Raw genomic sequence first — 21859 nt, 5'->3', positions numbered from 1 at the left:
GACAGAAAATGTGCTGTACGGACCAAAGTAACAAAAAAAGGTAAAAAAAGTTGAGTATAAGAATGATGATAGTGGGACTAGGTTTAGCACGAAAATGACACAAAAAAAAAAAGAGTTAAAGGTTGATAACCAAAAGTTTCTTTTTTCTCTAAACCAGATCAATGTCAACCCTCTTAGGTAGTGATGGGGTCTAGATTCTCATGACAGTTAATACGAGAGATTGGAACTGGAACATCACATGACCATCATTATTATATATAGAGCATGACCCGTGCTATGTGTGGAATAAAAAATAATTTCGTATTGAAAATTATAACCACCTAAGCGTGATGTTGCACAAATTATTTTTCATTTTATGGATTGTTAATTTGCATATATGATACGCACGGATTTTATATACTAATTTTATTGCAAATAATATAAAAAAATAGTGAAAAGTGATTTTACAGTGTGTTTAAGTTATGAGAGAGGTAAAGAAAAAAATTTAACGTGAGAGATACAGAAAACTACGGAAAGTGGGATAAAATTATGGAAAGAAAATGAGAGGATTTGTTCAATGATTAAAATATCCAAAATCAATTTTCTTTCTAATTGATTGATTACTTTTTAAAATGGGTGTTAAGTATTTTCATAATATTTATTTTTTATATTTTCATGAGAACGGTTACAAAACACAGCTCTCTCTTAAATAAATAATACATATAATAGAATTCACTGCCTTTTGTAATAAATAATATCAATAAATACTATAATTATATTTAAAATCTCTTCCAAAATAATAAATGATCTAATAAGAAAATATGAAAATAATTTTTATACTCTAGAACTAATTGATTAAGCATATACAAATTATCACAACAAACTAATTATATATATAAATTTACAATCATATTAAGAAATAAAATTCAAAACAGAACTTCAAAAAATACGCAAGTTGAATTTTGTATGTATGTGAAAGAGATGTATTTTTGGCCAGAAAAAGGATGTGTTAAATATATACATCTTTATATTATATTGATAGTTAAAATAAATACGCGATCTTTTATTAATAAAATAAATAATTATCTATTCACGGATTTCCAAAAGAAAAAAATTAGATAGTAATTCTACAAAACTAGGGTCATATAAAAATTTAAAATTTAATAAATGAAAGTATGAATATAACTAAACATTATTTAGAAGAATCGCAAAATTAAGTTAGTACCTTGCATTTTATACATAGTAAATCTTCTTAATATTAACGATTAAATAAATATTTAATAAAGTTTAAATAAGAGAATCAGTAGCAAAATTTTCACACTACTTAATATATAAGTTTAATATATTAGGATTATTTTTATTTACTCGAAAATAAATTCAATAAAAAATTTTTTGAAGATTATTATCTGAGATTTGAAGTTAATATTTTTAATTTAGAATTTTAGTTGTTTAATTTGTAAATAATTACATTAAAAATAATATAAGAATATATTAAAACGAGCGTCCAAAGCACAGTATAAAAAAACTGGTGATATATGTAAGATAGGTAGAATTATGCTGGACCAGAATTAATCATAACCATCGGATATTGAATCTCAAGGGCCAATGTTAACCTTTTTTTTTTTTTTTTTTTTGGGTGGATAGCCAATGTTAACCTCTTTAGAGGTGTCGGTCCCCCACAATGCAAATTAATATCTTTTGAGTTAAGATATACAGTTGAAGCAGGTGGTTGCATTGATTGAGTGCTCGTGAATGCAAGTTAGAGCACGTGAATTTGGACTTAAGGGGACCGGTTTTGATATATCGTGTCGACATGCGTCGAGCAACAATGAAATCATTAAGATGTTAAACATATTATCCGAGAAAAGAAGCAATTAAATTTCAGAACGTGACATGGTCGTTGGAATCTTTTAAGAAAGGATGCTTGTGAGAATAAAACTAACCAAGCTTAACAGTTGAACCAAATGGACTAGTTTAGGATTTTATTGAGTTCGATGCTCTTATCATCGATGTCTCGACGGTAACGAAAGGATTTCACATTCTTGAAATCTGGAGAGGAATGGCAGCAGCTTCAAGACTCTCCTGCAGGAACGAAGCCAACCTGACCTTCGTGATCCGGCCTAGCCTCTTAAGCAGATGCCTCTCGCAGTCCTGGGCAGCACTTACTCCTGCGCCATAAGCTCCATGGACCGAACCCTGATGCTCGTCCATGCTCACGGCTTCTCCTCCAAAGAAGAGGTTCCCAACAGGTGCTCGGAGCTTCTCGTACAAGTCTCCGGGCTTCCCGACAAGATCATAGGAATAGCAGCCCAGAGAGTTCGGGTCTGTTCCCCAATGGGAAACAAGATACTGGACCTGCAATGCAGAGAAAGCGGCTACCATAAGTTATCCGAGTTTTCTTTAACAAAGGAGAAGCATTACCAGCTTTTTCTGTCTGGCTGTGAACCAAAATATGGCTCACTAAACCAATTGATACTCGGCTAATGGGGAGTATTACCGGTTCAGTAGCATCAGGAAACATTTTCTTCAGCTGCAACAAGACAAAATCTTTGGCAGCCTCATCCGACAGCTTCTCAAGGTCATAAGCAAACCTTCCCGCAGCCATATACACTAGAACAGGATGTCCTGTTGCTTTGTGGAGATTGAGAAAATAACCGCAAGCATAGGAAGTTGAAGCAACAACACCTAGGAGCTCCACATTAGGCCAAAACACATTGGGGAACAACAGTGCGACCTTATTCTCATTGCCTACACCAAGATCTGCAATTGCAGAAACCTTCCAGTCAGGCAATTTAGGCTCAAAGTCGATCAAATTCGCTTTCAGAATGCCCAGAGGGACAGTGACAATTGCAGCATCAGCAATAAAGTTCCTTCCATTCTCGACAGTGACCATGACCTTGTCGCTCCCATTATATATTCTTTTGACCCTGATAGTCAAGGTTGAGAGAAGTTCACACACAATGAGAATTCTCAACGAAAAACTTTTGACATCTCAGTGAATGGGAACTCTTGAAAAAGCACTTTAGTAATGCTAAAAGTACCTATGATTCAAGCGTACATCAATATTTCTAGCAAGAGCTTTTATGACAGGGTAGTAGCCCTGCACCATCAGGCCATGACCACCTGAAAGAACCTGCTCCTGTTAAATCAAAAGAACCTCTTAAGCATGGTTATCATGCACTCGAAAGCACAGCATGAGCAAAATCAATACATGTTCATATAATTATACTGAAGAAAACTGTTTAAACTTGCCTGATCCCAGCTCTTCAGTGATATCATATCAGCATCTGCAGCAAACCAAGCTTCCATTCTGCATATATACCATTGCAAAACCTCATGGGCAAGTCCTTCTCGTCTGTTGAAGGTACAAGTACGTTAGATCATCATGGATATAGAAATTCGTGATTGAGCTATCCATAGTCTAGTAGAAAATAACTATCTATTCTAAATATTGAGTAATTTTATCTCACAATACCTTAGTTCCGGGTGCTTATCCAACACAATAGATATCGCTTGGAGAACAGACATGTCATCGGGATGTTCATTTCTCACTTTATCTGTCTGAAGGAGTGAAAGAGAACAATTAAATAACATAACCATGAAACCTAGTTTCAAGGAATGCCTCGAGATTATACCTCTTTCAGAATTTTCTTGAATATCTCTTCTACTTCAGTGACGACATTTTGAGGAACTTGTCGGCCATTCAAATCAAAAAGCATGTAGCTGAAACAACCAATGAAAAATTCTTCATGAGATTCTGACGGTAAATTACTTCTGAAATCTTTAGTATATCACCAATGACAATATAAACAGAACAAAAGGCGTCAGTGTCACTTGTTATTAGTGATAGTCAAAAGCAAAGTTCAATTCTGGTGAAAAATTCACCAATGCAAGGTGAGTCTGTAGAAGCACCTTTCCAGATCATGATCATATAAAACAGAGTCGTCCCCACTTGTACGGTATAAAGTGAGGCCCAACTGACGTATCAGAGGTGCCACTGGGTTCTCATTGCAAGCACCATGTAGCCTGCACAAAATTCAGAAAAGAATTCCATGAATTAACTTTCTGATAATTGATAATTCTAACAATAACTTCACCATCTAAAGCAAAAGCCTCATCAAGAACTCAGAGCATTTTTGCCTTCTATCACGTCCAAAACCTACTTTTTCAACATACATTACAAGTTTCTTTCTCAAATATGCCATCACAGGATTGAAGTTATGTGGTAAACTACAAGAAGTAATTTGCCATAACAGATACATCAACATCAGACGATTAGGATACTGATCTGCTCTAAGTTCTCAATATAATAATGATAATCTGCTCATTATAACTCCTCAAATTATTTTGTTGCAGGGTTCTATGATCTGCTGGAGACATGTAAGACCATAATACATCAGAGTGCAGTACAAACATACCATGCTGCTCCCATGTCAACGGGGAACCCGAAGGAGTAGTCGGTGTGAATACGGCCACCTAACCTATCCCGAGACTCGAGCAAGATCACCTATAAGTAAAAATTGCGTTAGATAGGATAGAAAAGTAACTTCCTTCATACATAAACATGCTTTTACTTTCATTATTACCTTAAAATTAGCTTCATGAAGAATTCGGGCAGCGGATAACCCAGATATTCCACCACCAATCACAATGACTGAAGGGGTTGAAGTGCGTTGCAGCTCAATGCGTGATAAAATAGTGCCTGCCCATTGGCAAAAAGAGAGATCAGAGCCAAACAATACTACCATTTGAAAAGGCCGTACATCGCAACGGTAGCTACCCTTCTCAGCCACCCACAAAAAGGAAATATCGGCAAGTGTACATATGAGGAACGAAACAAGGAGTAAGCGGCAAGGCACTGACTTCAGCAGATTAGTAAAAAAAACACACCGACTACAGCCGAGAGATACTACAGCAAATTGGGATGAGCTGCATATCCTCATTACATCCAAAAGCCCCATTACCTGATTCTATGAGCTGAAATTTCAGTTGTTCGTAAACTTACCTCAATGGCACCAAAAAGTAGCACTTGCAAATTAAGGATTCCATAGGTTGATCAATCATACGAGGACGAGCCTTGTTTTGTTTAAGATGGGGTTCATCGAATATATGAAATGCAGATCAGACCAAGAAGCACGGAAGGCAGAACAAAGAAAGAGAATATGCGAAAGAAGCGTCAAAAGAAATGGCGGGTAGGTGGATACTAACCATCGAACAGAGAATCGGAGGATGATTCCTCAGAATCCATATCAGAGAAATAAGAATCGGTATCAGAATCAACAGCAGCGCAGACAGGGAGGGAGTGGGAAGGGCGGATCAGGCTCGTCGAATGCGCAGAGAGAGAGAGAGACGGGGCAGAGGGAGGGGGAAGGCGACGAGATTACGGGTGTATAGGAATCGGGAAATTTGAAATTAACTGGAAGGAATGGTAAAGGATGAAGAGGAGAATGCCGGCAATGAAGCGGCTGAGGTTGGAGGAGCAGCGCGTGTTGTCAAAACGGCTCATAAGGAAGGAGGCAGGGCGATCAACAGCAGTCGTCGGGTCTCTTCTTCGTCGGAGGGTCGGTAGCGCAGGATCGATGGGTTAGGCGCCGGTTGCATAGATCGATGCGAGGTCTCCGCCGGACGATCCTTCAACCGTCGTCGTCTTCTTCGTCTTCTTCTTCTTGAGCTCTGCTTCAATGGCGAGGGATTGAGCACGTACGTCCGCTGATTTCCCATCGGTGTGTATTTATAGGCGACGAGGGGAAGAGGACGAGGGCGTGCTTCTCTCTTGCCTTCCCAACGGCGTCCCTCTTGAGCGTGAGCTGGAAGAAGTGGGACCCACCGCATAAATATTTTGCGGGTTGAGGGTCCACCGGAAAATGGAAAGCAAGTAAATGCCCCCACCGTTTATGGATTTTAGGGAAAACTATCCTTTTAGTTTCATAGGTTTAATTACTTTTCTGTTTTTATCCCATTTTTATTTTTATTTCTATTTTTGTCCTTTACGTTTTACAAATTTTCTGTTTTTATCCTTCCGTCATTTTAATTGTTAACTTTACTAATGTGGAATATGATTACATTCCACGTATTTATACATGAGCCCACGCCCTCATCGGAAGAAAAGAAAATTCCAGCAAGTGAGTATTAAATTCTTCTTTCTCTATCATTCTTCTTCCTGTCAATGAACATGAGAGAGAGAAAGCTGAGAAGAACTTCCTGACTAAGGTTTTTGATACCGAATTATAAAGAGGACAACCACAATAGCAACATCAAGTACTCCTCACTAGCTCTAATGCTCAAGGGTGTCGGGGTCTTGCTCCCTCCTTTGCAATTATCGCCAAGGCCCTGCAATTCTCTCTCGATTCTCAAACACACATTTTCCTCTTAAAAAATTAAATTAATTATTTTTTCAAAACCAAAAACTTTAATTAATGCCAATTTGAATGTCTATTGGTTCTAATTCTCTATGTTAAACTAAAAATCTCAAATTTTTATCGTAGCTAGCTAATTGTTCAAAGAAAATTCTCATCTTGCGCTTTCCAAATCTTTTTTTTTTTTGGGCTATGGTTGCTTTTTCCCTCCTCTCATTTTCCGTAGAATTGTTCGTTGACGATTTAAAATATTGCATCTACCTGCCTCTCTCCTAGTCCCAAAGGCCTAGTCCCTCCTTCTGATTTTTTTGGGTTTGGTTTGGAACTCCGAATATAATTGATCGATCTCGAATGATATTAAGAGTTCTCTTCTCTCTCCTCTCTACGTGTTTCTGATTGATCTTGCAAACAATTAATCAAAAGTGTGCTTATTAGAATTCCCCTTTCCCCTTATGCATATTAGATTTCTCTCATAGGTGTGCTGATTGTTCTAGTAATTTCTACGAATATCTTCTTTTTTTATATAAATATTAATATATGTATATCCTATATATTCATCTCTTGATTTTCTTTCCTTACTTTTGAGATGATGTGGCGTCCTTATGTTGATTTGGGCATCTAATCATATTCCATATCAATAAAGTTAATGGTTAAAGTGACGGAAAGATTAAAACATAGCAGTTGTAAAATGTAAAGGACAAAAATAGAAACAAAAATAGAAATTCGGATGAAAATAGAAAAATGACTAAATTTACAAGACTAAAAGTAAACTTTTCCCATGAATTTTATAGGATCTCCACAATCATCAATGGAACATTTCTATCTTTTTTTTTTTCCTTTTTGCTGAAATACAAACAATGGCACTCGAATGTCATTAACAGTTGATATTGAATTCCATAAGGTGCATTTGGGAGTCGATCGGATATTATCACTATATATTAAGTAGAATCAATATTTGTGGAGTCATTGGATAAATTTTGGCCAAACACAATGGTAAGATATGACTCCGATCATCTTGAATCATTGGACAAATATGTCACCAACTCGTCCAGATTTGTCGTCCGTTTAATGGAGGAGAAATTATTTCCAATTTGATCCATGAAGTTTGCCCATATCTTGATTATATCCTCATAGTTTCAATTCTCTTTGTTTACCCCTTATAGTTAAGCGCTCATATTAAACTTTCTCATGTTGTACTAGTATCCTTTTGAAACTGATTATAATAAAAATAGATGGACATAGATTTATTATTTGGATTAAAAAAGCTTATTTTGTGTTTACTAAAAGATGGCTTTTATTTGATATAAAAGTTTTTTGGCACATGATACAATAGTGTGATAATATATTGTTTATACATCAGCGTTATCTCATCATATGAAGAGTAGAGCTAGAATGCTCACAGTTTTATAACCTCGACAAATTCGAACTTCATGGGGTCGATTCATCGCATGGACCAAGGTGTCCAACCTGGAAAGATTCGTCCAAAACCAAGAGGTATTGTTTGTTTTGAACGGAGGAGTCTGCACAGATTTTTTATAAGGTGCCTCTTCAAGGAGATGAGCATTCTTCAACTTTATAAGTTCACCAAATCAACAGACACTTGCTCCTTGTCGATACAGGATTGAATCGGAGTATCTATTAGAATTACGTGAAATATGTTAGACAATTTCGAGAGTCATTTTATCCTAATTTTACGTGAAGAGGTTGGTGCATACGAAATCTCTCATTTTGTGCTTTCCAAGATAATAGATACTCACTAGGCAGAAGTTAATCAACAATTTTGACGGTGTCGTCAGTTTTTGAGACGGTTGAAAAAACTACAGGAACCAAACTGAGACGAGGAAGATCTTGATGGGCCACACTGAAATTAAACCGAAAAAGGCAGCTCATAATTTCCTCAATAAATTGCTCCGCCTGTGAGGCTATTTTGGTAATTACACCGATTTGGCCAACTTGTGAATGTGATCCCATGCAGGGAAGCATCAAAGCGCCCGACCCTTCCACGTCGTTTCGTAGATTTCTGACTTCAGAGCTGTACATAGATATTTTCTTCCATATATAAATATCACTGGAGAGTGACGTAACATAGAAAGACTGAATATGGAATGCATGACCACGCAAAGATTAAATCTAAGTAAATTAAATTATATATTAAACTGATTAAAAAAAACAACTTAGGTAAGTCAAAATGAGACAAAAGCCTTTCTCCGCCTTTTTTTTTTCTCGTGAATCTTAAAAATTATTCATAACATGTAAAAATTATATTAAAGGAGTATTCGGTGAAAATGCTTAAGAAATAAATAGTAAAAAATTGGTTCAGAAAAGAGATATTTCATCTACATCTATTAACAATAAAAGTAGTATTTTTCATTACAAAAATTGTGTTAATAAATTCTTTTTTTCCCCCCTCAAATTACTAAATAATAAGAGAAATTTTAAGGTCATGAATTAGACCATCCGAGCAACTCCTGGCCGTTGGATAGGGACATGCCCTTATTACATCGATTTATTCCCATCCAACGGTCCCGGAGCCTTCCGAGCAGTTTGGTCAGGGGCCAGTAGGGGCTCTCAACAAGTAGTACGTTAATCATATGTTGCCCGACATGTCATGAGTCAAACAAATCGGCAAAAACAGAGAAAGTTGCAAAAGGCTAAAATTAGGTGCCTATTGCCCACTCTATTTACCAATTTCAATTATCTATCAGCTTCCTAATTTCACCGAGATTTTGTTTTCCTAAAAGTAGAATTGATTGGGGAGGCTCAGATTGAACCCACCCGACAATTATCAAATTATTAACGTCCGACCGAAAAACAATGGTCGGTCCTAACATGGATGATGGCGATGGCTCAGTAGCAGTCCTAGTAAAAGAATTCAAAACAAGGCAAATTCTATCACGATATAACTTTTTAACATACCATAAACGATATCATTACCAATTCTTTTTATATGAATTTTCAGATAATTTTTACTGTAGTTACAATAAGATTCTCGTATGTGATGCAACAAGACCTTTTGAGACGCCCTCGGGACCTTTCCATGATGCCCCCACAGGGGAACTGGGGTCGGGCGGGGCTGCTACTTACTTGGTAATGACTAATGAGCTCGTGGGGCCTTGACCTTGTGCGGATCCACATCATATCAACCTTCCTCTCTTTATTAGGTTCGGGTCCCCTGGCTCCTATGCCGCCGCGTTTCCCGGGCCTTTTCTTTTAGTGCTTTGGCCCAAAGCGATCGCTTCTCATATATCAATAAAAATTCAGTTTTGCCGTAGCAAAACTATCGAAAGCATAGATTTTAACTCGATTTAAAACCAACAAAATGTTTATTAAGTAGTAAACTGTTAGTCCTCACAACGGAGAGAGCACATGTTCGAGTCCTAGAAAGTGTACACGATGAAAGGGAGAATAATTTTTAATACTCATTTCATGAAATTGCGAGAGCAATCTCCCACTATTTTAATCCACCAAAAAAGTTTTAACAAAAATCGAGCAAACATAATATATACAAATTAAGGTGGAAAACAAGAGAAAATTTCACTGACTAAAGTAAAGTTGCAATTATATGCCCAATAAAACCGCCGTGCATCCTTCAATTATCGAGACTCCTATAGTATATTTGTTTATGTTTGAGACTAATCTAATTTCTCTAGGGGCCTACCATGTAATTAATACCTAATTTTCTGCTAAGTTCCATAGGTAATTTCGTCAGCATTCGATCAATAATTGAAGAAGATACCTCCTTTTTTTATTGATGAAAAAATAAAAGTGTACATATTCCTTACTTTCTAGGCAACTATGGAATCATGTGGAATATTTTGGTCTGTGAGAAATTGGATTTCAGAGTCATCGACCACGACAGTCAATAAAAAATAACATTGGTGGATATGTATGGTCAACCTAACCAATTGCTTGCCCTTTTGAATCTCTATGACATATACAGATTTCCCAGTATTATTCTTAGTGGTCCAAAAGTCCCTTTATGACACGACTAGCAAATGATAATATTGACGTACCTCATAAAAAGAATCATAATTTTATTAATGATCGTATCCCATAATTATAATTAAGAGCAAAAAAGATGAAACATTGTATTTAACCAAAAGTTTGAACTGATCCAGCTTGACGGACCAGGTACAATTTCGTCTGGCCATGTGGCCTATAAGACAAGCACTAATTAAAGAACTTTTTTTTTTTGGGTGAAGCACGCTGGTATTTAAAAGTTTATTAGGTATTGATTAATTCAGTTTGACCTAGATCGGTCAAGTAAACACTCCAAGCGTGAATTTTCTCTATTCATAATAAGATTGGAACGCGAAATCTTAAGGGAAACTAGAGCCAACCAAAAGCAAGCATATGGACTCGAAAAGATTTTTGGGAAAAAACAAATGCTTGTACCACCTGTAGGCCCATCGAATTGTTCAAAAACGGGAATTTAATCAATAAATTCTTTCGTACCACAATACAGAGGGGATGGACCATGAAACATCTCTATCGTAATTAAGAAATGAATGATCATATCATGCATATACCGGGTTAGACTAAAGAGGCACTCTCTATTGTAACGTTTATTCTCGTGTCAGTTGAAGAGGAGCTAACGCTCTCTAGAGTAATTGCAAATCGATTTTTTTTTTTTGTAATTGCAAATTGATTTTTTTTTATAAAGGAGATTCAAGACCTAGTATAATAAAAAAGAAATCATAAATAACTATTAAATGGGCACAAGAAGTCTCAATGCGTATCGAACATGTGATCCCGGATAAATAGGCGAGTGCATACACTACTGCGGCACACTCCCTTCTAAATTGAAAATTTTGAAAAGGCCTCCGTTCTGTATGGTATAGAGAGAATTTTCAAAAACTATCACGCTAAGACAGCATTTTAAAAATAAATCATCATAAAATCGAAAGGATCTCATATAAAAAAAAAGAAAAGAAAAAACAACAACAACGTGGCGTAAAATGTAACGAGTCTAAATTGCGGTCGGCAGAATTTGATCTTTACATATTCTTCTTAGAAATTGAACATCCTTTTAAAAAAAAAATGATGTGTCTTTTTATAGTAAATCCAATGGATCCAAGCTGCTCTTTGGTGGAACTATGTAGAGCCCACGATTGGAGCAAAATCCCAATTGAAAAAACCCAAAAGAATTGTTTTCGTCTGACTTTTATTTTTCAAAAAATTCGTAATGAAAATAATTAAAATTAATGATAGCCACATAATCAAAATTAGAATATATTGCACTATATAGTCTAACGTTGATAAATATTCTTAGATCTATCATAACGTCGATTTTTTATCTGAGGTATCCCAACGTTGGTATTTTTGTTTTACCATTTAACCCCCTAAAGATAGATTGTGACATCAAACTAGCATCGTTGGGATACCTCAGGTAAAAAATCGATTTTATAATAGATCTAAAAATATATGTCAACGTTATGATATATGGTGCAATAAACCCTTAAAATTACAATGACAATTGCATTTTAATGCCCCGTTTGAATTGTAAAAGTAATTTTAGAATCATGATTTTGATTTTAACTCAACACACTACACAACAAAAATACACGTTTCCTAAGTCAAATTTATAATACTATCTCATTTGTCTTTTTCCACGATCAAAATCAAAATCAAAATCAAAATCATGATTCTAAAATCACACTAACAATTCAAACGCAGCATAAATAACTACCGACGTTGTCCTATTTTTTCTCTCCTACTCCCTCGTTCTTCCCCACTCTCTCCTCTCCTCCCTCACCACTTTTCATCCGACCAACTTTTGCATCCATTTTTTTGTTTCTTCTCTTCCATTATAATCTATTAGACTATCTCTAGCGGTGGCTCTCCAATGGGTCTCTCATACAAGCCCACGTCTGCCATATAGGCACTACATCGTCCGAAGAGAAACCAGAGAAAAGAGGGGACTCAGAACTCCAATAGTCGATCTCTGATCAAGTCTCTATTGTGATTCTATATTTTTTTTCAATAAGTCCCACATTTTTTTATAAAAAATAAAAAATAATTGCGGTCCGTTGCATGCCATGTGACCAGAGAAGTGAGTCTATCTCTTAAAAAAAACGATAAAAGCTACTGCATACAGCGACAAAAGACATGAGTCGCCATGAGACGACTCGTGATTGAGCCTCTGGGATCTCTCTAAAGAGAGACATGTCTCTTTGGGAGAGATGAGTCTTCACGCTGCGCTGCGCGCTTCAGCAGTGTGAGACGTGCAACGCTGCGTACGCCAACTGGCGTGGAGAGACGCGGCTGTATCTCTACTGGATATGGTCTTAGGAAAGGGGAAAAAAAAATACATGCGCTTGGCCAATGTTACAATTTACTTCATCACTAATAGTTTTGTTACAATTTACTTCATCACTAATAGCTTTGTTACAATTCACTTCATCACTAATAGCGCGGCTACTAATTCTAGTGATATATGTAAAGGTCATTTTTCTTAAGTTGTTATGATTTGATTGGCGTTTGGGTATACACAAATGGAATTTAATTGGAAAAAGCAAGAGCAATTTCAAAAATCTATCTCATGGAAATTTTGAAAATAGATGTAACAACTAATCATTTAGCTTTTAGTAAAAACTAATTGTATCATAACTAAAAGAATTGGGCAGCTATTACACTCCCTCTGCAAACGCAAGCGGACATTTTGCTCGACATTATTTGTCTGAAAGATACCCTTAAAGCGCTCAATAATCTCTTCGGAAGAATCTCTTCGAGAAGAATATGCAATGTAGCGGACATTGGGTCCAAATTGCTCACCGTTGGAAGAAGGCAGCGTCCACAAGGAACTCAACGGTAACGTTTTGTTGTTTAGCACGACACAACGCGTCCTGGTCCACTTGATGCCCCGACTCCCAACATGGGATGCTTTTCTTTATAAATGGGCATTTTAGTCTTTTCCCATGCGCTAATAATGTTAAGCTTGCCCTTTAATTTATTGCATTGAGATAGGGCTGTCATTTTCTTCGTCACAATTTTCTGTCACAGCTTATCACTATGTTATTTTATTTTAATAATTATATTATTTCCAATCAATATATTTTGAGAAAATATCGTTCAAAATTTTCGATTTCTAAATAATATATTTTAACATGCAAGAATAATTAATCCATATTTTTTACTCATCGATACTATTTATTATGTTATATCTTAAGAACCCTTACTTAATATCGTGATAATATATGAATCAGCGAAGGATACTTATACACGGAGCACTCTTTTCTTTCCAGCAACTGGAGATAGAGCTGCGCCAGCTATAGAGACTTAAACGAGGTGACTGCTCGTGCTAAATATCTACGAAACTCGGGGTATTCGCAGAAATGCCTCAAAATATTTGGCGTTTTTCAACATCGGCACGCGTAAATTATAGCCAAGGCACAACATGTATGTACGTGTGTGGTCTTATATCTGTTCAGGTTAACCTCTTTGGACCTAGCCTGGCCGGATTGAAAGAACAACGTATACGAGGCCTCGAATGACCAGGTTTAACACTCTTATGTTATGTTACCGATTCTAATTGGTACAGCCTTAAGCCTTATTACTTCACATTGGATACGGTACATGCTCCAACCATCCCATTTATAATTACGTAGTATTTCCGGAGTAAATTACTTTAACATCGAGTATACTTTTAAACGCTTCGATAAAAGATCTCGAACTTCTTTTAAGACTAAATCCAATAGGTCTCTCCCTGGGAGAGAGACACCACGTGCCGTCTCCCTTCCCCTCGACTCCCGCCGATGTGTCTCTCAAATTTATTTAAATATGTACGTGAAACTTAATGAAAAGACTTAAAAATAGAGATGATGGTTGGGATGTTGAGTCTCTCTTTTGTTAAATGTGTCACTAAATAATGTGACGATTATGTGACAGTGATGAATCACGAATAGAGGCCGTGAATGGATATAGTCGAACAATTATGCATAATTTGTTGTCTTGCTGAAGATTATTAAAAAATCATTATTCAGCTGCAAGAAATACATAAAATAAAATAGAATAGAATAGAGGCCTTTCTTCCTCAGTGCAGATCCTTCAAATTTTGAATGGCCAGAGCAGGAGAACATATAGGATGCCGTTATAGCCGTTAAGAGACACAGATTAAATTAATGGGCAAAAAGTTTGAATCCGGTCCAAGCAATTTGAATCCAACATAGAACCTTGAAGAAACATACACCGGGTGCATGAAAGCCCACCCAGGAGCAACGTAGGACCCACCCACTTGACTGAAACTGGGCTCTCATGCACCCGTTCCGTATGCAAAATCCTGAATTAAATGTAACGGCTCTCCTGTCCTGTCCGCTTCTTTGTCCGTCTCTTGTCTAAAGCAGGGAATTTGAATTTCTACATCTAGCCTTCCATCTGCCTCTCATCTCACCTGAAACTGTTCGAGCTCTCTCATCTCTCTCCAATGGGGACTTGCTTGAGCAAGAAGGACTCTTCCTCCTCTTCTTCTGCCTCTCCTCCACCAGCAGCAGCTGCGGGACAAGCTCCAGCCAGCACGAAACACAGCTCTGCCCGAACTCCCGGCTCCCCGGCCCCAAAGAAAGTTCCCATTCCGCAGTCGAAGCAAGAAGCTGCGGGACCGGAAGAGGAGAGCTTCGTGAAGAAGGAAGTTTTCGTAATCAAGCACCGGAAGAGCCACGATAGGGATACTGGCGGACGTGTCGTGGCAGCCCCACCTTCTGATCCGGTGGAAAATTTGGCGGACGGATCTTCCAGAGATGCATCTGAAGCTACCGGTAATAACGTAGGGGCTGCTGCTACTTTGGCTGTGGGTGCAGGTATAAGGACATCGAGCTGCACGAAGGAGGAGGTGGAATCGATCCTGATACAGTGCGGGCGGCTCAGCCACAGTGGGTCCTCCTCTGGGAAGCCCACGGCTGCCTCGAGCTGTCCCGCATCGGGCGGCAGATCGAGGAGATATTCCGGGTCCAAGAGGAGTTACGACTTTGACCATTCAAGTGAAAATGACGGACGAGGCCCGGTGGGTGATGCACGGGTGTGCGATGAGGATGAGGTGGCTGGAGAGAGGCAGCGGCACCGCCAGCTGTCGAGGCCTTCGTCCGGATCCCAAGGGAGCCGGAGGCGTACCCCGAGCAGGGAAAGGGACCAGCAGCGGTCTCGAAGCACGGAGAGACGCAGGGTGAGTCGATCCCCTGGCAGACGTTCGGAGATCACTTCAGCACCGGCTGCTTCAGCTGCTGGAGTGAGTGACAAGCCGGGGAAGTTAGTCTCGGTGCCTGCTTCGGTCCCATCATCGGCAGAACCACCAGTTCAGCAAACATCATCTGTTAGAAGGATATCTGTCAAGAGGAACGTTGGTGAAGGAGGGAGGAGCGCTGCATCTCCCCGTTCTCAGTCTCCGGCCAGGGCAAAGGAAGGGCCACAGCAGGCTCCATTGTCGCTCAGCCGGAACTCCTCCCGTAAAGCTGAGCACTCACCATACAGGAGAAATCTCTCGAGTGACCCTGACCACTCAAGGAAACCCGATCAGTCCCCATACCGTAGGAACCCAGCCAATGACATCGACCCTTCACGGAAAACTGAGCAGTCCCCCCACCGGAGAAACACTTTGAGTGAAATCGATAACTACTCTTCCTCAGCGCCTGCTCCTCCCTCCAACAAGGTCGGTCCACACGTCAGCAGCAGAGTCCTAAGCCGAAACAACAAAGAAAACGAGGGATTGGAAAATATCAATATAACTCAGGTACCTTCTTTTTTTTTTTCCTGCTGCATTAAACTGCCCTCATTTTTCCCTTGTTTCCAGTTCTGGTTAAAATTACTGATGCACCGATCCATCTGCGTTATATTTTCAGGTATCGGTGCTGAAGCCGAACGTTGATCTGAACAGCAGAAAAGCATTCCAAGGGACTTTCAGTAAGGCGAGCTACTCCAAGGAAACAGAGAAGCTCGATAGTGGAATCGGGTCACAGGAGCAGCAACTGCAGGCTGCAGCTGGGGAGGCAGAGAATCAGAAACCACAGAAGCTGACAAAAAGCCGGTCCGCAAGGCGATCCTCAGGCCATATCGAATTCAACCCAGAGATTCCATCGAACCACAGCTCCTATACAAATCTACTTCTCGAAGACATACAGAACTTCCATCAAACTAATCCGGGTTCTATCTCGCTCCCTGATTGCGTTAACAAGGCCCACTCCATTTTTCAGGCAGTCGCTGATCTCAACTCCAACACAGCCGCCAACATCTCCAGCGTGCTGTCTGAGGACAAGAGAGCTCAGCCTCAGCCTTCATATCAGTTAAGTACCAACTGCTTCAAAGATCCATTTGTGGAGTCCGAGGTAGGCATTGGTGATGATCTGATGGAACCGAGCATGCACAAATATGTAACTGTGAAGAGGGGAAGTAGTAGTACTACCCCAGGAGGGGGAGACAGGGAGGAACTGGAATCCTCAGGAAGCAACAGCTTCGTAGGCGGCATTGGAACCATGCACAATCAGTGGGAACCAGGGTCTGCTGATTCGTCTGATTGTTGGACTTCAAGTTCCACTTCTCGAACCGGGCTCCCAAGCAATTATTTGCCTGAAGATGATGCAAGGAGGAAGATGAGCGGAAAAATGAGGGATGGTGTTCACGAACAGAATGGCATTGGGCGTGGCAGGGTTCGCTGTCGGTGAAACAGCAGAGATGTTTGCTCAGTAAAATTGTGGCATAGTTGTCCCAGTTGCACCAGCTACTGGATGTAGGATTCTTGAAGTTGCAATCTCGCAACGATGTTGTTCCTTTCTTTGTTGGAATCAATTAATTGTACTTTGTTGATTCCAGTGGGGCCTGCATTCTAAAGTTGATCTTTGTTCCTTTCTGCCGAACATTTATGTGAACTGAGGTGAATGGAAATTACCACTGAATCAGACAAAATCATGTGCAAGAAAACGATACAAAATGACAAACTGCAACCCTTTCCATTGTCATTGTATACAAGATGAAAGTTTTTTACAGGAAAGAAGACCTGATATACTACAGACAGACGGTTTATCCACGTTCCACATTCCGGGAATTTATGAATAAGTCCACAATTACTATCTTCCCTAAATGCTTGACTTCCCTGCCCTCATATATCTTCAGGCCCCAAAATATCACAGTATAGAAGAGAACGACCCATCCTAGCCTTCCACATAACAAGCTCAGCTTCTGGATGAATTTAAGAGAAAAGTGTCTACAGAATTGAGTAACTGTATGGGCAGAAGCTTCCCCTTTCCCAGCTAACTAGACCAATATCATTTCGAAAGTGCAGTTTTATGAGGTACAGATAATAAACGTTAGTCACTTTAAAAAAAATATCCCGCTTCCGTCCCATCTAAATGACCTGTAGCTCCAAGACAGCCTTCAGAAGACAACTGGTGCCCCATGCCTATCAGCCAAGCAGCCAAAGTTTCTGCCTCATTTGCACAGCAACTCAAAATCCATTTTGGACTTCTCTATATGAAGCCTCACTTAAATGAATTGTTGGTATATCAGCCCTGATTGAGAGGCGGAGGCACCGAACTGCGGTTCTTGCATAATATACCCATTTGACAGAAAATCTTTTAAAACATGCATCATTCTGCGGGCTGTTTTCTGTAATTGACCATGTATATTGCAACCAAAGTAACAGCAGCGCCCAAGAGTTGCAAGAATGAGAAGGTTTCATTTAGATATAGATACCTGTAGAGAGGAATCCCGTTGTTATATCATCAGTGGCAGAACAAAGCGTAAAGCCGAATGAAGAAACAATTGCCTGGGCACTGACTCCAGCATTTGACACATGCAGAAGGACTATAACCTCTCTCTCTGTCCTGATTCAGTGCTTTAGTATATGAATCTTACCCGAAAACGGAGGCGAACATTGGGGTCAAAAATGAGAGGGAGCTCAGCTTTGTCAAGCTGCCTGAAATGCATAATAAAAATACATGCTGAAGTGAACTATAAGTGGGAGAAAGGAAAAAATTCTATCATTGCATATATAAAAGATTGCATGACAAATGAGAAACTGTAACTATGATATCTCAGGTAATGCACCTTTAGTTGCACGGTTGAAATATACACCATAGCTGATGGCACTTCCAAATATAGAGGTGTAAAGGAGTTGTAATATATCATTCACTGAAAACTCTCCGAGACCTCCACTAAAGGCAGGATCGTGGTTGATAATGGAAACCAGAAGAAGAGGAAGACCGCCGATAACCATATGCTGCAGAAAAATAGGAAGTATTTAGACAGAATGAGGATCTTGACTAACTATTTTCATCCCAATATCTGTCCTAAATTTCATACTTGCTAATGGCAGTTATAAGCATGAGAACAAACAGGCAACGGCCTCTCTTTCTCAACCTCCTTTTTTTTTTAATAAGTCTCTCTATCTCGACCATGCAATATTAACTTTGGTATTTCAAAAGTAAAGCTGAAAGTGTCTACTTAGTATTGTAAACATTTGCCAACAAAGACCATGAAACCTACCCATCCAGTAGCCATCACAGGGTCAGAATACTTGGAGACCCAACGAACCATGACTGTGCCCACGGCCATGCTCTGAGCTGCAAGAAGCATCCACCACTCACCACTCCCCCATAGTGAGAAACTTTTATCGTCCAGACTAAGAGCAGGGACCTGCAGCAGCACAAAGCCTCATCACTTATGCAGACAGTTGCAACACCATCTATAAGTCTAGACTAAGAATGGAACAGGGACTTGAAGACTTGCCTCAAGAAGTAAGAGTCCGACAACACCAAGAACAAGTCCTGCGGCTCCGAAAACTCCAATAGATTCACCGAACAATAGGGCAGCAAGTATAGCTACTGTCAATGGCTGTGAATCAATAATCACCTGTAACAATTTTATATCCAACAAGCCTGTGTTATGATTAACCTCGGAAAGCACATACATAACAACATATTTGACTACATATCAGGGCTATATGATAAAAGCTAGAACTTTCTGTCCAATTGTGATTTATATTTAACCCACAACAACTTCTTTTCTACAGTTACCATGTACTTAGGTCGAACTCTTTCTTTTCTATCTATTTTTTTAGGCAATGATCACAAATAAAATCGAGTAAGCTGATGAAGGCCGACACGAGGAGAGAAAGTAACATTACACTGCCCAAACCAGCCGAGGTCCTCTGCAATCCTTGCGCGAGAAATCCCTGTCACCCCACGGTTAGATTCACCAAATGGGCGATTTACACTGTTACAGAACAGAATGGAGAATCAATCACTTGATAGCTGCGACAACTCAAATGGTCCAGTACCTGAAAACAGGATGCATCGATGAGCCCGAAGAGGGCGATGGAGAGCCAAGCTGCCAGGCCAGAAGGAGGCCTGCGTCCCTGGGAGGAGGCGAACCCGATGAGGAGTAGGCCAGCGGGAATGAGACGGAAGGCGGAGACAAAGAAAGGTCCCGCCTTCGGGAGCACCTCCTTCATCGCCACCATGCCCGAGCCCCAAAAGAAGAATGGAGACACCAACACTCCCCATTCCACTAGCTCCTCCGCCGCCACTGACAGGGAAAAGGGTGCTGCCACCGGCTCCTCGTTCTTCTTGAGGAGGGAGCCGTTTCCGCCATCGGAATCGGTGGCATCCGGGACGAGACACTCCACGTTCTGCCCTGTGCCGACGCAGTCCATGGGGGAGGATTCGACCTGCGCGTTCTTGCCACTACAGTAGCTGATCAGCGCCGGAAATTCCTCCCCAATCCCGCAAAACTGAGGCGTCCGGGGTAGAAGTAGAACGGGAGTCGGCGGGTGGCTGCTTCGTTTCCCCAGAGAACGTCTCTGCAGTGATGGAGGAACTGAAACAGACCCCAACGGAGCATTGCTCCAAGAAGCGACGCTCCAACCCATTGCCGATGGTTCCTCTCTCTCTCACTCTCTCTCGCTTTCTTCCCCTCACCGGGAACAGGGCCGCCGGAGAGAGATTACCTGCAGGGAAAGCGACTTCACAGGCCCAGTTTGCAGGGGAACGATAACGATAACGTCCACAAGTGCCCGCGAGATATTTCGGGGTTCGGACAACGATGACGAAGAAGAAGAAGAAGACGAAGAACGATGGCGGGAGCTTGCTGGGCCGTGGGCCCACTTCAGTTCCTCGATTGTATCGGCTTTTTTGGCCCAGAAAGGCTTTTCTTGGCCCAAAATGAACATTATGGATAGGGCTATATTCTCTTTGCCTCTCAATCTTTTCCATTTCCAGTTTTCCCTTCTTCTTTGACACCCATAAATTAAATTAAAGGACTCAACCAATTCAGTTTGAATTAAGTCGACTTATTAGGGAATATATTTCTCTCAGGGAATCTTCTATATTCATAAAACCTGAATCGGGACATTATTTAAAGGGAATAAGTGTCAAACCACTCGAATCAACTGACGTTGGCTGATTAAATAAACGATTTGATTATGTGAAGCTCCGCCATAAGAATCGAACTAGGAAGAACTAGGCATCTCACTGAGAAGTGAGAACCATGCATCGCTGTGCTAGCCTTTTTTTTTTTTTAAACAATACTTCACCTTTCTAACCGTTCTATTTTAAATTTGTCCACTTGGCCTACGTTTATCAAAGCATCTGGGTCTTCGAGACACCTGATCATTGATACTGCAGAAATGCCACCGGACACAGAGAATGTCAATGACAATAAATATAAAAAAAATAAATTCTAGCACGACACGGTGTTATCCGCACCCCCACCTTCAAATGTTACAGTGCCCGCGCGCATTCAATGCAAGGGGGCCGCGTGTCACAGTGTCACTCTAGCATCTCTGACAAATGTAAGCGATGGGTTCATTTCACTATCATTAGCTTTGTGAAGTTGAACGGTGACGCGTCTTTCCTGCGTCTGCTGCCTGTAAAATTTACATTGCAATTTTTTTTTCCGATGGGTACTTTGCAATTTATTTATTTGGTAGGTATATGTGAGTTTTAATGCGATTTTTTTATGAATAAATAAATGAGATGAGATATCTCTAGAAATGCTGACAACACGTTCTATGTAGTCGCTTCTACGTCTTGCCGATGTAGTGACGAACAATTTTGAAAGTACTAGATGTTCAATAATTAAATGAAATGCTCCTGTACGTTTATGGTGCGTTTGATTTCAGAGTTAAAATAACTTTAATTTTGATTGTGAAAAATAACAAATAATTATGCAGTGTGTTGAGTTAAAGTTAAAGTTAAAGTTAAAATTTTTGATTTGAAAAATATGTATTTTTGTTATATAGTGTGTTGAGTTAAAGTTAAAGTTAAAATTTTTGTGATTTTAACTGCAAAACCAAACAGAGCATTAAAATCGAAAAACTATATCAAATGCCCATGTCACAACCTAATCCCTTATTAGAAGTTAACTTATAATAATGTATCAATTACGATGATATAATGACGTTGAGGCAGTCCAATCCCCGTGAAATGAGCCTAACTCGAACCGAACCGAACCATTCTGTGGTGGTGGCCTTTTGCCGAAGAGCCTCTCCGGGCTGTACATTACCAAAAAATTAATACTGCCAATCTGGATTACCACCAATT

The 21859-nt window shown here is 39.7% G+C and overlaps 3 protein-coding genes across 4 annotated transcripts; 1 reads left to right on the top strand and 2 right to left on the bottom strand.

Moving 5' to 3' along the window:
- Positions 1–1811: 1811 nt before the first annotated feature.
- Positions 1812–5694, bottom strand: LOC116205250 (probable polyamine oxidase 4). Of its 2 annotated transcripts, none has more exons than XM_031537784.1 (10): positions 5188–5694; positions 4566–4681; positions 4398–4486; positions 3892–4005; positions 3615–3702; positions 3455–3540; positions 3232–3334; positions 3021–3118; positions 2477–2906; positions 1812–2334 (listed from the first exon to the last, which is right to left on the bottom strand). In XM_031537784.1, the coding sequence occupies exons 1-10, from the start codon at positions 5225–5227 to the stop codon at positions 2014–2016; spliced, it is 1485 nt and encodes a 494-aa protein (XP_031393644.1). In that variant the 5' UTR covers positions 5228–5694; the 3' UTR covers positions 1812–2013. The 2 variants fall into 2 exon arrangements, with proteins under 2 accessions (XP_031393644.1, XP_031393645.1); XM_031537785.1 differs by having other exon boundaries at positions 4985–5321.
- An 8922-nt stretch (positions 5695–14616) lies between these two features.
- LOC116203859 (uncharacterized protein At1g65710-like) lies at positions 14617–17204 on the top strand. Its single transcript, XM_031535815.1, has 2 exons — positions 14617–16056; positions 16166–17204. The coding sequence occupies exons 1-2, from the start codon at positions 14758–14760 to the stop codon at positions 16982–16984; spliced, it is 2118 nt and encodes a 705-aa protein (XP_031391675.1). The 5' UTR covers positions 14617–14757; the 3' UTR covers positions 16985–17204.
- A 46-nt stretch (positions 17205–17250) lies between these two features.
- Positions 17251–20354, bottom strand: LOC116203860 (WAT1-related protein At3g02690, chloroplastic). The gene is made up of 7 exons (XM_031535816.1): positions 19597–20354; positions 19444–19491; positions 19047–19169; positions 18804–18953; positions 18366–18537; positions 18174–18234; positions 17251–18011 (listed from the first exon to the last, which is right to left on the bottom strand). Exons 1-7 carry the CDS (start codon positions 20185–20187, stop codon positions 17906–17908), a joined length of 1251 nt encoding a protein of 416 aa, XP_031391676.1. The 5' UTR covers positions 20188–20354; the 3' UTR covers positions 17251–17905.
- Between the last annotated feature and the right edge of the window lie 1505 nt (positions 20355–21859).

The sequence above is a fragment of the Punica granatum genome, chromosome 4, assembly GCF_007655135.1.
Source record: "Punica granatum isolate Tunisia-2019 chromosome 4, ASM765513v2, whole genome shotgun sequence".
In the NCBI taxonomy this organism is placed as follows: domain Eukaryota; kingdom Viridiplantae; phylum Streptophyta; class Magnoliopsida; order Myrtales; family Lythraceae; genus Punica; species Punica granatum.
The sequence above is the reverse complement of the archived record's forward strand: the minus strand, read 5'-3'. Positions and strand labels throughout refer to the sequence as shown.

Bases quoted from the DNA above. Each gene is read 5' to 3' on its own strand.
- LOC116205250 (XM_031537784.1), bottom strand. From the start codon at position 5,227: ATGGATTCTGAGGAATCATCCTCCGATTCTCTGTTCGATG. The intron at 4,006-4,397 runs GTATGTTTGTAC...AATTTTGTGCAG, and splicing joins GTTGACATGGGAGCAGCATG to GCTACATGGTGCTTGCAATG. The intron at 2,907-3,020 runs GTACTTTTAGCA...CTTGACTATCAG, and splicing joins GATGTACGCTTGAATCATAG to GGTCAAAAGAATATATAATG.
- LOC116203859 (XM_031535815.1), top strand. From the start codon at position 14,758: ATGGGGACTTGCTTGAGCAAGAAGGACTCTTCCTCCTCTTCTTCTGCC. The intron at 16,057-16,165 runs GTACCTTCTTTT...TTATATTTTCAG, and splicing joins AAAATATCAATATAACTCAG to GTATCGGTGCTGAAGCCGAA.
- LOC116203860 (XM_031535816.1), bottom strand. From the start codon at position 20,187: ATGGGTTGGAGCGTCGCTTCTTGGAGCAATGCTCCGTTGGGGTCTGTT. The intron at 18,954-19,046 runs GCAAGTCTTCAA...GTGCTGCTGCAG, and splicing joins TCGGACTCTTACTTCTTGAG to GTCCCTGCTCTTAGTCTGGA. The intron at 18,012-18,173 runs GTAAGATTCATA...TCCTCTCTACAG, and splicing joins ATGTTCGCCTCCGTTTTCGG to GTATCTATATCTAAATGAAA.